The sequence below is a fragment of the Bombus pyrosoma genome, linkage group LG10, assembly GCF_014825855.1.
Source record: "Bombus pyrosoma isolate SC7728 linkage group LG10, ASM1482585v1, whole genome shotgun sequence".
In the NCBI taxonomy this organism is placed as follows: domain Eukaryota; kingdom Metazoa; phylum Arthropoda; class Insecta; order Hymenoptera; family Apidae; genus Bombus; species Bombus pyrosoma.
Window position 1 is genome coordinate 12,861,604 of NC_057779.1, and position 15,083 is coordinate 12,876,686.

Here is a 15,083-nt window from a genome sequence, read left to right on the forward strand (position 1 = left end):
GTTATCGAACCCAGGATCATTGTCATTAGCGTCTCGAGTATCTAATTACCACGGTTACTTGTCGATATCTGTAACAATCATATTTGCTCTAGTCAATATCTTCTCTATTGCATAACGACAATGTCTAATTACAACGAAGATTTCTTTCACGCCCTTAACCCCAGCTCTAATCATAACGCTTCTCCGACATATATATATTATTAGGTTGTACGAAAAGTTTCTATATATATATATATATATAGAATATAGAATATATATATATATATATATATAATTACTATTACACTGACGAAAAGATTTTCTACAGTAAAGTTTGAGGTCCACTGAACCACGCTATATTACCAATGTTTTTGACACAGACCCTCCGTATCTATTTCAAGAGACAGTGTTTAACACACGACACTTCAGATCCGAACAAGACCACCATCCGTGCTGCTTATCCCAACGAAGTTTCTCTGTATTATTGTACCATCGACTTGTTATCCTTTTCTACTTTTCCCGGTGTCCTTTTGTATGTCGTTGTGCAATATCCAATTAAGACACGACATATTTTTCGGAACGATATAAGAAACACAAGTGTTGCGCGGTATTGGAACTAAAGAGAGTGTTGGACAATAAGGTCCCATAATAAATTATGTTTTAAGTAAAGTAGAATTTTCTATGAAATGTGCTGGTAACATGATCCTTTAAAATTGGACTGAAAGTTGTGCACAGACGTTCGGACAATAATTATGCCATTTCTCGTAGGAAACAATAAGCTGTACAGTAACGCAAAATAATAGATAGATAAGTATGATACTATTAGGATATCTCGAGGATTTTTAATGTTTATGCATCAAAGTGTTGCGGTTGGTTTATATTTCCGATGCCTTCGCATGTCGCTGAGAAAGCAATTGTCTACACGTGGCTAAACACATGACACTTTGTAGAAAATGTCTTGAAGACGTTCAATATTTTTTTCTCCACACCACTGTTCCATCATCCCGAGGACAAGAGACGTTTGGGTAGTCGGCAAGTACATGATGGAAGAAACTTTTCTCAAAGTCATATTCTCTTACAATGTTTCAAGACAACGAATGTCTTTTAACGTGATCTTCGTAGTGAGCTTCGTAGTATCTAACATCAGATCATATTTGACCTCGAAATAAGCTTAATCTGAGAGATATAGGTTAAATCAATAGAAGAATCAATAAACAAATTAAAAAATTATTACTACTTACTGTACAAATAAAGAATCATATATGTAATATTATCAGAATCAGAATATATATAAATACAGAGATAGTACTGTGCTCGGATATTAATGTCACTGTATTTAAGAAACCAACGAGCTAAAGAGAGATGGCAGCCTGCAATTCCCACAAAATTTCATTTCTTTCTGCAGATAATATAAATAATATTAGAGAAAGATATTTATCGCGAGTAATCAACCACTGTAGAAAGCATGAAAGAATGTAATTAAGTGTCTAACATCTATGTCACCAGAAATAAATGAAATAGCCTAATATCTTATATACAGTACTATTAAGTACTTGTATGTTTACCGAGAGTCGTCATTTGAACGTCCAATTTACTTTGAATAGAATAATTTCTCCAAACAATATTCTCGTTGATCCTAAATTTCTCAGTATGAGTACAAGATTATTTGGGTCATATAATAATAGGTCGATGAATTACATCTATCAAGTTAAAAATATATGATAACATTTAAACTAACATCGGTGGTTTCAAAAAATTCTGAAAATTAATAATTTGAGAAAGAACTTCAATTGTTATATATGCTCAGTTAAATAGTAGAACTTTATTCTAGAAAGTTCTTTTATACGACAAACAAGGGAGATATTAAGTATTTTATTTCCCGTAGCTCACTCTGTATATAGAATAGTCGATGATAAAAGAACGTTTCAACAACAACAAGAATAAGATAAACCGGAAGGATAAAAGAGCTACTTTTTTAATAATACTTATTGATAGATATCTACTTCAAAAATTAAGGGAAATATTCCTGAGATCGAGCACTTTTACAAACAAAAATAAAATAAAGGTGAACATAAGACAAACATACAAAGTATGCATTAAATATTTCGTTTATTACTTAGTAGCCCTTAAATATCTGATACTGAGCAATCACTACCACATAAACGAACGTAGGGCAGTTAAAGCGACGATTTCAGTGATCGTTAAACCCAACGGTAGATGCTTAGAGGCCTATGCGAGTCGTAGAGAAGCAATCTATGCCATTCTACGCCATTAAAAGGCCCCACAGTTCACAAAAGATATAGCAGATTTATACTTCATGAAATTCCGAGTATAGAAACTTAATGTCCCTTCCAGTCCGTGAAGTTTCCTCCATAGAAGTAATTAGAAGAGTAAGGCAACAAACGCAACGAATTCTATACAGATAAAACGCTGAAAAATAGCTTTGACACAGCGTAATATTAACATACACACGCTCATACACAAGAGTTAAACTAGACATACAGATGGTAAAAAGTGCAAACGCTCGTAAACGTTTTTTAAACACAAGGATGAACACTATACATTTTCATACTCTTGCTTAAAGGCGACCTTCCAGATGCCGTAACTTCTTTTTGCTTAGAATAATGTTAGAAGGACAAAGCCAGTTCGAAAATTAAAATGAAATATCAGCGTGATAACTTAAATTTACTTCAGAGCAAAGTGAAAGCAGAAGACAAGGGTGAAAAAGTGCAAACGCATATTGGGGAAATAAAGTACAAGTAAAAAATAAATTGGTAATAGGTGAAAGAATGGATGAATGAAGGAATGAATGAATGGACGAATGAAGGAATGTATGAATGGACGAGTGAAGGAATGAATGAATGGTCGAATGAAGGAGTGAATGACTAAACGAATGCAGGAGTAGTGAGTTAGTGGACAAATGAAGGAATGAATGAATAGACGTGTGAAGGAATGGATGAATGGATGGATGGATGAAATGAAATGGGAAGAATGTCTATATCAAGAGATTTAAAGAGAAAGAGAAGTGATAACGAAAGAGTTGATATATTCTTATGCTATTGTAGTTACTTGTTTAATTTTATTTCGTGCTTGTTTGTATCTGAATTTTAGTTAGGATCAAGTATCGTGTGCATTATATGTATAATGTATATGTATACACGATCTTTGTTGTCTTATTCTGCTTAGTGATTAATTACATAAGCAAATGAATCGTGAACTAAGAGAGACATTAATTGACTTTGTTCGGAGTTTCATAAAATAAGTTTTGATATTCTGGATGTTGGTTTTACAGATCTGTGTAAATAAGCAGATCTAATGTACAATCTGCGATGTATCATCTGTATCCTCCTGTTGTTTGTCAAAAACAAACTGTCTTTTCAATAATACAATTTCAATAATACAATAAAATTAAATACATTATATATATATATATATATATATATATATATATATAAATATATATATTATTATAAAAATGCCATCTTTTTGTAATGTCAAATTTACTGATTAATTATAGGTATTCGAATGGCAAGACTAGGATTTCGTGTTATCTGGTATGGCCAGACGGAACTTATTTGCACAGCAGAATTGAATACTTGTAAGTGTAGTATGTATTAATCATTATAATCTTGTGCATTAAATTATGTATCTAAGATATATAGATATAGTAGCACCATTCTTTAGACTTTTCGGTACAAGCAGTGACGTTCGCAAACGTTCGTAAACCAGCATTTGTAAGATCTCGCGAGGCTATAATCATTCATTATTGAATATGCAATGAATTCGATGAGTGACTAAATAGTCGAGTATTCGTAAGCTCCCGTAACTGATTGTAGCCTTTTCTTAAGTCCCAAGCAGCATGACAGTTACTCAAGTTATAACGTTCTGAAAAATTGAATGATAATATTCCTTCATTTTGCAAAATTTCCTCCGCCACTCAAGAATTGCTACTCTTTGCCAGTCAGTCGTTGAATTTATCATGCCTTTAGCACTTTCCGGGTTGTATCGTAGTACAGCACCAATGGAACTCATTCGGCGAACGTACGGAAAACAATTTGATTCTTCGAGCTGGTTCTTCAATATTCATGGATTGTGATCTAGTAAAACAATTCATTTAAGCAGAATTAATGGATTCTTGTGACACATACATCGACGTGCGTTACGAGAAATATCACGAATCATTTGTTTTACGAAGGGTAGAGCACTTTGGTATCTTTTTTTGCGTGAATCCATAGCCAGTGTAGTCTACCACGTTCATCGATTCAAAAAAGACTGGAATCACGTGGACATAATAATGTGTCGATCGATCTCTGGTCAAACCACTGAAATGTAATCGTTTGATCCCGCGACTGGACTAATGTAAACCCAGCCAAACGCATACTGACATAGTCTAAAACGAAAAATAGTTTAAAATCATCGGCAGCGTACCTAACATTTAACCTCGAAGCCTCCAAGAACTAAGAAAAGCTGCAAACTGAGCATCTTCCGACTTTTCGACTCAACAATCATCGACTTTTTATTTGGCTAAAGCTGGAAGAGGAGCCAGTCAGACGCAATATTGGACATCGCTTTGGCTAAAGGAATGAGGAAAGGAAGAAAAGAGGAAAAATGAAGCTATCTGCTGTAGCTTACGACCCTTCAATTGGACGCAGAGGATATCATCATCTAAGTAACACCAAAGGATAACAACATCTAAACTAAGAATAAGTAGCGTAGCTCTAAGCATTTGCCTGTTCATTCTTTCTCCACCGCTTCATCAAGCTTGGGCTTCATTTAAATAAAATATTTGGAAAGTGATTATTTAAATAATATATCATCATATTTAGTTAGATGTTATCTTTAAATAATTATGCGCTACTTTACTTGAGTAAACAAGTGATGTTTCTTCGTGGATACGCGATTTACCGTTTGGTTTTTTATTAAAATTCACATTTGTCGGTGCGAAATTAACCCAGCTGGAGAAATATTCATTGCCAAGGTATACGAAATAAATATCGCGATACGGCTTCTCACAAGAATCGTCGTGTGAACGCTTCGATTGGTATAGACGCATCTATCACGCGCCTACCTCGATCTTCTCCAAAGACGAGTTAGTTATTTGCTTTTCATATTCATTCGTTTCTCCTACAAGTGCTACGTATTACATATTTGCTACCAATAATAACTAGTAACCGAGTTGTGCAGAGCAATTTATAAACGAGGTGAAAGCGTCGATTTTCTCAGATAAATACCTAATATATAATAAGATAAGTATAATATATAATAGATAACACAATTCGGATAAATTCCACGTTAACCGATCTCACGTAATTTCATTCCATTAATTTATTTTTATTATCCATTTCTTATTATCCATTTAAGGCAACAAATTTGAATAAGTAAAGGTTTCGAATTACCATGTTGTTGAAATCATTTTATTCTACTGATCGTTCGATAGCTTTATAATTTTGACTCGCTTGAACGTTAAAGTTAAAACTGACTGGAATGTTCAGATATAATTGATCGATGACAGCGTTGAATTGATCCGCTACTGAAAAGAAACTACTATGTGAACATTTTTCGCTCACTCGCGCTCACATTCCATTGTGTAGTATTGTGGGGAAGTAATAAAACTTGTGCAATATCGCGAAGTATATTCGGACGATTTCTGTCAGTGTTATGGAATTTCCCCGGGGTTTGGATTTTATATAACTACATGTATTGCACTACGCGACTCTTTTAATTAATTCTTAGAAAATGCCGGATTTATATCACGTTTTCAGTTTTTCACGAAGACGGCGAAAAATTCTGTAAATATTGTAACAAACGTTGAATACATACGAACAGTCGCAAAACATTCTACATGCCTATCGAATTTTGTGTATCTTGCGACTTATCAAAGAAAAACGCACCTTGACACAATGTTATTTGTACTTACATATCGATACAATTATTATTTGTGTATTTTTGATACCTACCTGCCTTAGATACTATTCACAGGCCATAATTTGCGAGCTGTTATCGATAGTATTGATTTGATATCGATCAGATCACTAATTTCAAAGATTTACCTGTAAGTAACCTGTAGTAGTTGTAGAAAATAAGCTTAAACCATGAATTATAGGATGCAACAGTTCATATATCTAAATATCATGAGATTATTTTAGTATTTTCAATGAAGTATTTATTTTGTTACAGTTATAACATCGTATTTTTGAGCGTAACGTATCTGGTACCTATGGCGTTGATGGCAATATGTTATACCCTAATGGGCCGAAAACTCTGGGGCTCAAAGTCCATAGGAGAGCTAACGTATTACCAAAAGAAATCAATAAAATCTAAACGGAAGGTAAGAACTGTAAAGTATATATAATCGATGATAATATAAGAAAAAATAGGACTATAATATAATTACAGTGGGTATGAGTATTTTTAAAAAGCGGGGCCTTCCTTTTGGAACTTTTGGGAAGACACCCAATACTTTAGCGTAGACTTTTTATTATAGCTGTACTTAAATAACGAAACTTAGAAGTAGCTGTTTATGATTTAATCCGATTATGTTTGCCCGAGATTTATGACAGTAGGCTTGGGCTCGAAGTGACACAACTGATCGCTAAACGTAGCCACGGTCACGGGATGGACGTTTTTACCGAACAGAGGTATGGAGTAGTCGTATAGCTCTCCTTAAAGATATAGTTGTAAATCAAGGCACATGTGGTTTTGCCTCGGAGTATCAATATCGTAGGACACACACATATTGTATCGATAATGAAACTCCGGGCAGAAACAATGTCGCCGCTACGTGGGACCGTCTGACAAAGGCGATTGGAATTTTATCGGTACCCTCTCGACCAATATAATATAAACGAACGCGATCGTAAGGAGAGGAGAGTTTCATCAGTCTCATTCACGTACGATCTCATCAGTGCGAGCTACACACCGTCTTTACGATCAGTGAATACCGAGCGTCCCAGCGAACATTCTTGTATCCTTTATTGTTTCAAAATATACTCTACGCTTTAACAAAGAGTTAGTTGAGTTCTACTTGTACTGTGAACAAGTAAGTTGAATTCGACTTAGACTTTGGAAGAAAGCGCATTTGCAATCTCGTTGGCCGTGGATTCGTTATTGAACCTAAGATCATTGTCATTAGCATCTCGAGTATCTAATCACCACGATTACTTGTCAAATTTTGTAATAATCATATTTGTACCAGTAAATATCTTCTCTATTGTATAACAACAATGACAAATCCAAATGAAGATTCGTTACACGCCCCTAATCCTAATGAAAACTCGACATATATATATATATATATATATATATGAATATATATATATGTGAATTTGTTTGTAGACGTTTGGAATGCGTGTAGATTTCTTTTGCAAACAATCGTTACAGTAAACGTGTGTGGCGGCACTCGACAGCACAAATATCGCCATTCGACACTAACTAATAACCGGACGACGATAGCGCAGTGGTTAGCGACATAGATTAAGAACGTTCGGGTTTATTTTCCTTCCACAATACATAAATAGGAAGAAAATTATGACAGTACCTCAGCAGCGATATCTACAGCCAGCTCTACAATTAACATCACGGACAACCTAACCGCCTCACGTGTAAACATACAGATTATTCATGTAGATCAATTGATGCATTGGCGACAGCATTTTTCATCGTAACATTTAATTTTTGCAAAATATTCTATTGCATCTGCGCACTTTTCTTGACGATGTTACCTAAATCATTGACGTCGTTGAAACTTTGCACAGTCCTCTGCACTTTTGTTGGACTCCACTCTACATAAGCTTCCCAACCGCGCACCATACTGCCCAGTAGGCACTGGCCTATCTACTGTAATAGTACAGGCTTATCGAGACATAATATCTAGATATGTGATATTCTGATAATAGAAATGTATGAGAAACGTTGTATCGTAGAGTTAGTTCTCGATATGAATGGCGATAAGTTTGTTTAACGTGCAACGATTGCCTTAACCGACTTTCTTATACACAGTCGAAATGTATGTATCGTCGTATGTGGAAATCCATTATTGCTGTAGAAAAATCACAATCTGTTTCTACAGCAACCAGCGGTATAATACCGGGTTGAATAAGAGCGAGTCCGTTGCATTCGAATAACAAATATCCGATAGCGTGGAATCACCTCGCGAGCGACGAGAACGTGGGAATAACACGAAGCAAACAAAAGCCATCAGTACGCGCCAGGTGTCATTGATTTCAAGAAACCCTTTGCAAAACTGCTCTTTATGCAACTGGAAAAAGATTTATAAAAGAAATTGTGGAATTATCGGGAGGTTAGTGATAAAATTATATTGGCTCATACCAGAACTATCGCAGTTATTCTGTGAGTTAAGTTGAAAACAATAGGAATTGTTACTATCGGAGTTTGAAGAAATTGGAATAGAAAAGTTAATAGAGAAAGATGCTGAATTATGGAAGATACAGAAATGTTTATAATTGATCGATCCTCAAGATGCTATTGTTTATTTTCATCGAGTATACGAAAACCAACGATTACATTGTTTATGGCTTATAGGAAGACCTAATACAAAAGAGCCAAGTTATACTACAAGACTTCAAGCTCCCTAAGCCAAATTCTCGTTACGCTTTATTTGGTGGACTTCAATCCTTTAAACAACATTTGTGCGCCAGGTCACGCCATTAAATTGTAATTTCTAATTAAATAGTAAATTTAAGTAAATATTCCATTTTCCAGTTATCTATACTATTATACTATGCATGTATGTACGAGTACGGAGTAAAGATTTCACAAAAATTGTAATTATTACTATGCTGCAGAGATTTATGCATTTGCATAATTTGTTATTAAATATGAAAATGCATAGTATTCGCATGATATGCAAAAATACATAAAACATCTAAAACAAATCGCTCGTTATAATTATTTGGTGGGTGGGAAAAAGTTTCTATACAAAACACATCTTTTTTCTAGCTACATCTATAAAGATATAAAATTACATAAGAATACAGAAACTAGCCGATACTTATAGTTGGATAGCAATTTACACAGTTCAGGTCGATTTTTCGTAATCGAATATTTCATTGGAATATTGCTACTTATGAATAATTTCATATAGAATATTTCATTATTTTCAAACAATTATCGTTATTATATAATAACAATAAATCGACATGTACAAATCTAATAAATTTCGAACGAACGATGGACAAAACAATATATAGTTTTCACATTTTCTTACAGGTTGTGAAGATGTTTATCATCGTGGTTGTGATATTCGCCATCTGTTGGCTACCTTATCAAGGATTTTTTATTTTCGTCTATCACCACAGGCATTTGGCGGAAAATAGCAACATCCAACACGTTTATTTAAGTTTCTATTGGCTCGCCATGTCAAATGCCATGGTAAATCCTATCATATACTACTGGATGAACAATAGGTGAGTTTCATATCTTGATAATATCTTGTTCCTAAAAAAGGTACATTCTTAAGATGGTAAAGAAGATGAAAGCGAGAAAGCAAAAATGTCTTCTTAGCATGGTATTATACAATATCGAAAATCGATATTCCATCGAAACATTGTTGAAACCGCCAAATGCACTGTTTGAGATGATGAGAGAGAATTAGGTAATTAAAAGTCAAAAGACGAGTATTATAACAAACATTAAATGCGTCTACAGTTAATATGAAATGTATTCGTACGTCGACCAGTTTCAAACAACTCTTCGTAAAAAATCAGTTTAGTAGATAATTTTTATAAAACAATAGTATAGGAGATCAAATGTACTTGCGCAAACATAAGAAAATGTGTTCATGAATCCGACTTAATTCATAGAGTTTACGAAAGAATCTATAACGCATACACCACTCTTTAATAATAATTAATTATAACAGAGTATTTAAAAGCGTCATCGACGCTGGCAATGCATTAAATTCCATTTACTGAAAATTACCAATAAAGAAAAATAAAAATGTCATAAAAATGTGCGAAAACTTCAACACAGGAAAAGATTTACCTAGGTTTGCATTATTAATGTAAAAGTTTACCTTTTCGAGAACTGTACCTAATAGATCCATCGCATGTATAATTCATAGGTATAAGGATAAGAAAGACTGCAAAATATGATTCGGCAAATGAACATTCACAGAATATTCATTAACTTGGACAAACTATTTATCATTCGAATGATAAAGTAAACTTTGAAGATGCCATAGAAATTACAGATCATCTTAAAAGTAACGTTGGACGTTAATCTATGTAACATCTGTGCAGTTCTTTACAAAATCAAAGAGATCATAATATGATGTAATTATACAAAATATTTTGAAAATAAAGCAAACAACAACAAAAATTTGGAATTCGCGCAAATAACACAAATAACCAATGGAGTACTGGCATAGAATCATCTTTATAGTAAATACATTTTTATAGTACGAATATGTATTTGCAAAGTATCAAACCACTACTCCTACTACCGTAAGGATAGTTACAGAAGCCAGAAACGCAATTCACAGTTTAAGCTCCACTTCTTTTCTTCTTAATTAAAACTTATCGAATCTTGATTGAAACTTAGGAGAAAGATCAAGGGTATTCTGTACAGTGGCATACATGTTTGTGATTTTTTTCAAAATTTTTGGCTACAAATTTGATCCTTAAAAAATTCGGAGAATTTTTGTAATCTGACTTTATTTTGTAATTGTCCGGCGACCATGTTTCTATCTTTAGAGTATTAGTGTTTTGTTATGATTCTTAATGTGTAACCTTTTTCAAATTTTTTGATATGGGAAACATAATTGCGTAATTTGCATAAAAATGTCCGTAACTTTTATTAGTAGGTATTAATAATCCTATCAATAAATCATATTTAAGTAACACGTTCAAAACAACGGAACGACGGAATTCACTGATTAATTTTCTAAAAACAACTACGTACGTATATGAATCACGTCAGATTGTAAATTCATGTCTTTTGATTTTCTTACAGGTTTCGGCTCTATTTCCAACTAATAATATGCAAACGTACAAACTGCGACGATTCTCCAATGCATGACTTTGTAAAACGAACAGATGTGATACCTTATAACTCGGGTAAGCAATTATTGGATTATATTATATTTTACACATAGTTGATTGCTTAAGATATCTATCTGAGGGATATTTTGGTTAATTTTTAAATATCGATAACTAATAAATAAGATCCCAAATGAAATATTTCAATCTGTTTTCATTCTCGTGATTTTGGCGTTCGTTGGATTATGACTTTTGTTAGGAGACTTTTGTGCATTTGTTACAAGGATTTGATAAATTTTTTACTATCGAACTATCAATTATCGAGCATGTCATTTAATGCTCATCATTACATTTTTATTTTGGGTATTTAGGAAGTGATTAGTTGATAATTTACAACGTGCAATAAAATTTGCGTTTAATACTACAGGTATAAATTTGATTAATTAAACATAAATTTACTAATTTATTCTCAGGTCGTCTTAAATCCACTTCGATACGTTGGAAGCATAACATGGCAAAGACACAGATGCAAAATATACGAATGCGATCTATATGTATAAACGATAACAAACAAGACACAACTACCGTCTGATAAATAACATGTAAATAACATAATGAACAAATTTTGTTTGTAAATAGTAAAATCTTGTGACGATTGTAAGTATCATAATAAATGTTAACTTATTATAACTTTGTCCTTGTTCTTGTACCTATCTAATACTATATAACGTAATACATTATAACGTAATTCTAAATAACGTAATACTACATAACGTGATACATTATAACGTAATACTATATAACGTAATATTGAGTTGGCAACTAAGTGATTGCAGATTTTGTCATTACCATCTAATGTATATAGTATATGTTATATAGTATTACATATATATATTATATAGTATTATATATATATATATATAGTGTATTAAATTTATTCGAAAGTATTAGAATAGTTTATTGGACAAAGTGATCGATTCGAACTGTACGTGGTTCATGACGGTGACGGTCGGCCGTCTAACGAGCGCATTTTCCACTGTTGCAGAGTTTTTCGTTGGTCGGAGCTGTGTAAGATATTTCGTGTATCTGGAAATTTAACGCGAAGGTAAATACAGCGCGAAGGGTAATTCTAATTATCCGGTATCTAGTTATAGGTTATCGTATCGGTTTGTTTTCCTTTGTATAAATTGCCCCGCGAGCATGGATGGACGATGCATCTGGAGAAATGGACTGTGACGAATAACAACAAGCAGCAAGAGGATTAACAAGAGGAAGAAGGAAAAGAGCGTTTAACCCTTTCGCTTCGGCAGTCCAGTCCACGTAAGTGCTCTCTCTGTACGGAGGCGCGCGCCAAAAATGCGCACAGTGGCATGATCGCTGTATAAATGTTTTCCTAAGTCTTAAATAACAACTATGGTGAATAAAACAATAATAAAACAATCTTTGCTCCAATATGATAAGTATAATTTACATCTTCGATATGAAAAGGCTTACAAAATTACAGCTAATATTAATTAATAATTTACATATTTACAAGACTTTACGATAAAATGTTTAATATAATTAATTATGAAAAGTAAATTAGTTAATATATTAATATGTAAAGATTAGTAACATAATTCTGAATGATATATTTTGAAAAAAGGATCTATACATAAGCCAACATTGCAATCTTTACACTCGTATCGTGATATATGGGGTGCCGATCGTCGCGTGGTTGCCGCCTATAAGCGGCACCCGAAGCGAAAGGGTTAATCGTTGATAATGAGAAAATGTATTATCTGGTTGGTTGCGTGCGAGTGTCACACGCTCAAGAAGGTTATCCGTTGAGAAACAGTAATCCGAGATAAGACATAGACTCCGAGCTTCGGACTACTTTCGACACATCACCACCTTATCATCGTAATCTACACCAAGGCTGTGACGCACCTTAGTCCACATCAAGATAGGACATCGACCACCGAACTTGGGACTCCCTTGGGCACATCACCATCCTATCTTCATAGCCTATACAAAAGCCTATGACACACCTCAGTCTACATCACGGATAAGACATCCACCCTCGACCTTCCGATACTTCTCCACATCATAACCTACACCAAACCCATCGACATCCTCAAACCAAAATGTATACAAGCTGAGACTTCAGACAGCTCGAGCAGTTCTTGCGCAGCTCTTTCTCCGGTTCAGTGTCAGTCTATTGCTTGTAAGTGGTGAATTTGTAATAAAGGAGCTTAGTAGTTGGGTTACGACTCAGTATTCTCTTCTTTTATCATTCAATCCTGAATTCCACGTGACACGAGCGTGGGAGAAAAAGTGTGAAACGAGGGAAGGGCAGGGAGAAGTATCTTGTAAATGTGTAAATAAGAAGTGTAAATAAAATCGTTTGGAAATATGAAACGTTTTGCGTAAAACAAGTAATGATAAGAGCGTAAAAATATAGGATGAAAAGACGAGGTGTGTAATAAATATGCGTAAATAAAATAAACGCGTTGCTAACTTGAATGTGTGAAAGGTGGAGCAGGAAAGGCTCCATAATAGCGATGTTGATTCAGCATGGGAATTTGTCAAAACATGGGTTGCTTTTGTTAGAAAATTGTAAAATATGTAAAAAGATTGTAGACGTTAGATGCGTGAAAGTTGAAAGAAGTAAGAAAAAAATGAAAAGGGAGCATACAATGATAATAGGTAATACGTAAGGCAATATAATTTTCTGGATGGAAAAAGAATGGATTTGTTTGGATTCTAGGAGACTAAAGAATAAATAAAGATACATTTAGGAGATACGTGCGCGTTGTTTATTCGACCATTGACCATAAATTGTGAAAGTAGGCTTTAAAAAGATAAATGACAGATAGAATAGCTTTTAAAGGTTAAGAATATGATTGCGTTAAGAAAGGTGTAATTGTGAAACGTATGGGTAATGGAATAAAATACCATTACTAATGTAAGTAGTAATTATATCTGGAAATATATTAATAAGGAATAACACGATTGCAATCTTGTAATTGTAATTATACACATAATATATGAAAAGTGATTAACGTTAAATGACTTCCATTTAAAGGAATGGAAGGTATTAGAAATAAAATGGAACGGTATCATTAAATGTAATAATTATATAGAATTATAGGAAATATGCTGGTAATTACATCCTCGGTGTAAGCTTGCGTGAGAATTATAGTGCCTTACGGAGTTGGACAGGAAAGAAGAACGTTGGAAGAAGGTTTAGCAGAAGGGAATAGAGAGAAAGGAAATTGTTGAAAGGCGTAATGTTATTTGAGAAAGGAAAGTTGGCACAGAAAGAAGAGAGAACTTTATAGGATTTGATAAATTTAATAAATGGTAAATGTATGGCGAATGGGAAAAAGGGTCGAGAATAATAGGATGTATGTAAAATATTTTTTAAGATAGAAAAGATGGAAGATAAAAGAGCGGTGATTGGGGAAAAAATGGATTAAACATAAATGTAGGTTTAAGCAAGCAATACGTAAAGAGCCCGGTTAGCTCCGCGGTAAGGTATCCAATTCGTAACTTTTTGGTAGCGTGTTGGATTCTCGAGGCTGCGTGCGGAGCCCCGTTGTTGTTGCCGGGAAGGGGGGAAGGGGCTTGTTTTTTCACCCTGGGGTTTCTTCCCCGGGTTGGTGTGTCCAAACCGGCTCAAGGTAATGAAGACAATTTTTGTTGTACGTTTGGTAGGTGTGAGAAGGAAGAGGAGAATAGTACCGTGTCTGGTCCGGGTAGGCATGGCATCTAGACGGGTAAGGACACGAGCATTTATCGCACGACAGATTCAAATATAGAGGGAATTCTACCGGACATTACAATTACAAATTATAAACGTTATTAAATAAAACGAAGTAAGTAATTAAATGAGTAATTCACCTACAACAACACACTAACGTAATCTTATATTCGAAACAGAATTAGAACAGAACTATCTGTGTGAAGATATCAAAATTACATGTACATTTAAGGATTAATGTAATTGTTGTACAAAGTTGAGAAAGCTTATTAATCGATATAAAACATTCTGTCGAGTTGAAAAAATTAATAATCTTGTAAAATATCTGCAATTGTTATGAATCCAAATATTATATAAATTCT

General features: G+C 33.9%; 1 protein-coding gene across 3 annotated transcripts in view; it reads left to right on the forward strand.

Annotated features, from left to right (window-relative positions):
* Nucleotides 1-12,433, forward strand: part of LOC122572083 (tachykinin-like peptides receptor 86C) — a 49,705-nt gene extending 37,272 nt beyond the window's left edge. For 2 of the 3 annotated variants that reach the window (XM_043736668.1, XM_043736671.1), the window contains exons 5-9: nt 3,497-3,577; nt 6,157-6,307; nt 9,208-9,404; nt 10,951-11,054; nt 11,450-11,619. In XM_043736668.1, coding sequence (XP_043592603.1) covers nt 3,497-3,577; nt 6,157-6,307; nt 9,208-9,404; nt 10,951-11,054; nt 11,450-11,568 — 652 coding nt within the window. In that variant the 3' untranslated portion in view covers nt 11,569-11,619. Of the gene's footprint in view, nt 1-3,496; nt 3,578-6,156; nt 6,308-9,207; nt 9,405-10,950; nt 11,055-11,449; nt 11,620-12,021 lie in introns of those variants that run through there. The other variant, XM_043736669.1, reaches the window with a different exon arrangement.
* The last annotated feature ends 2,650 nt before the right edge of the window (nt 12,434-15,083 follow it).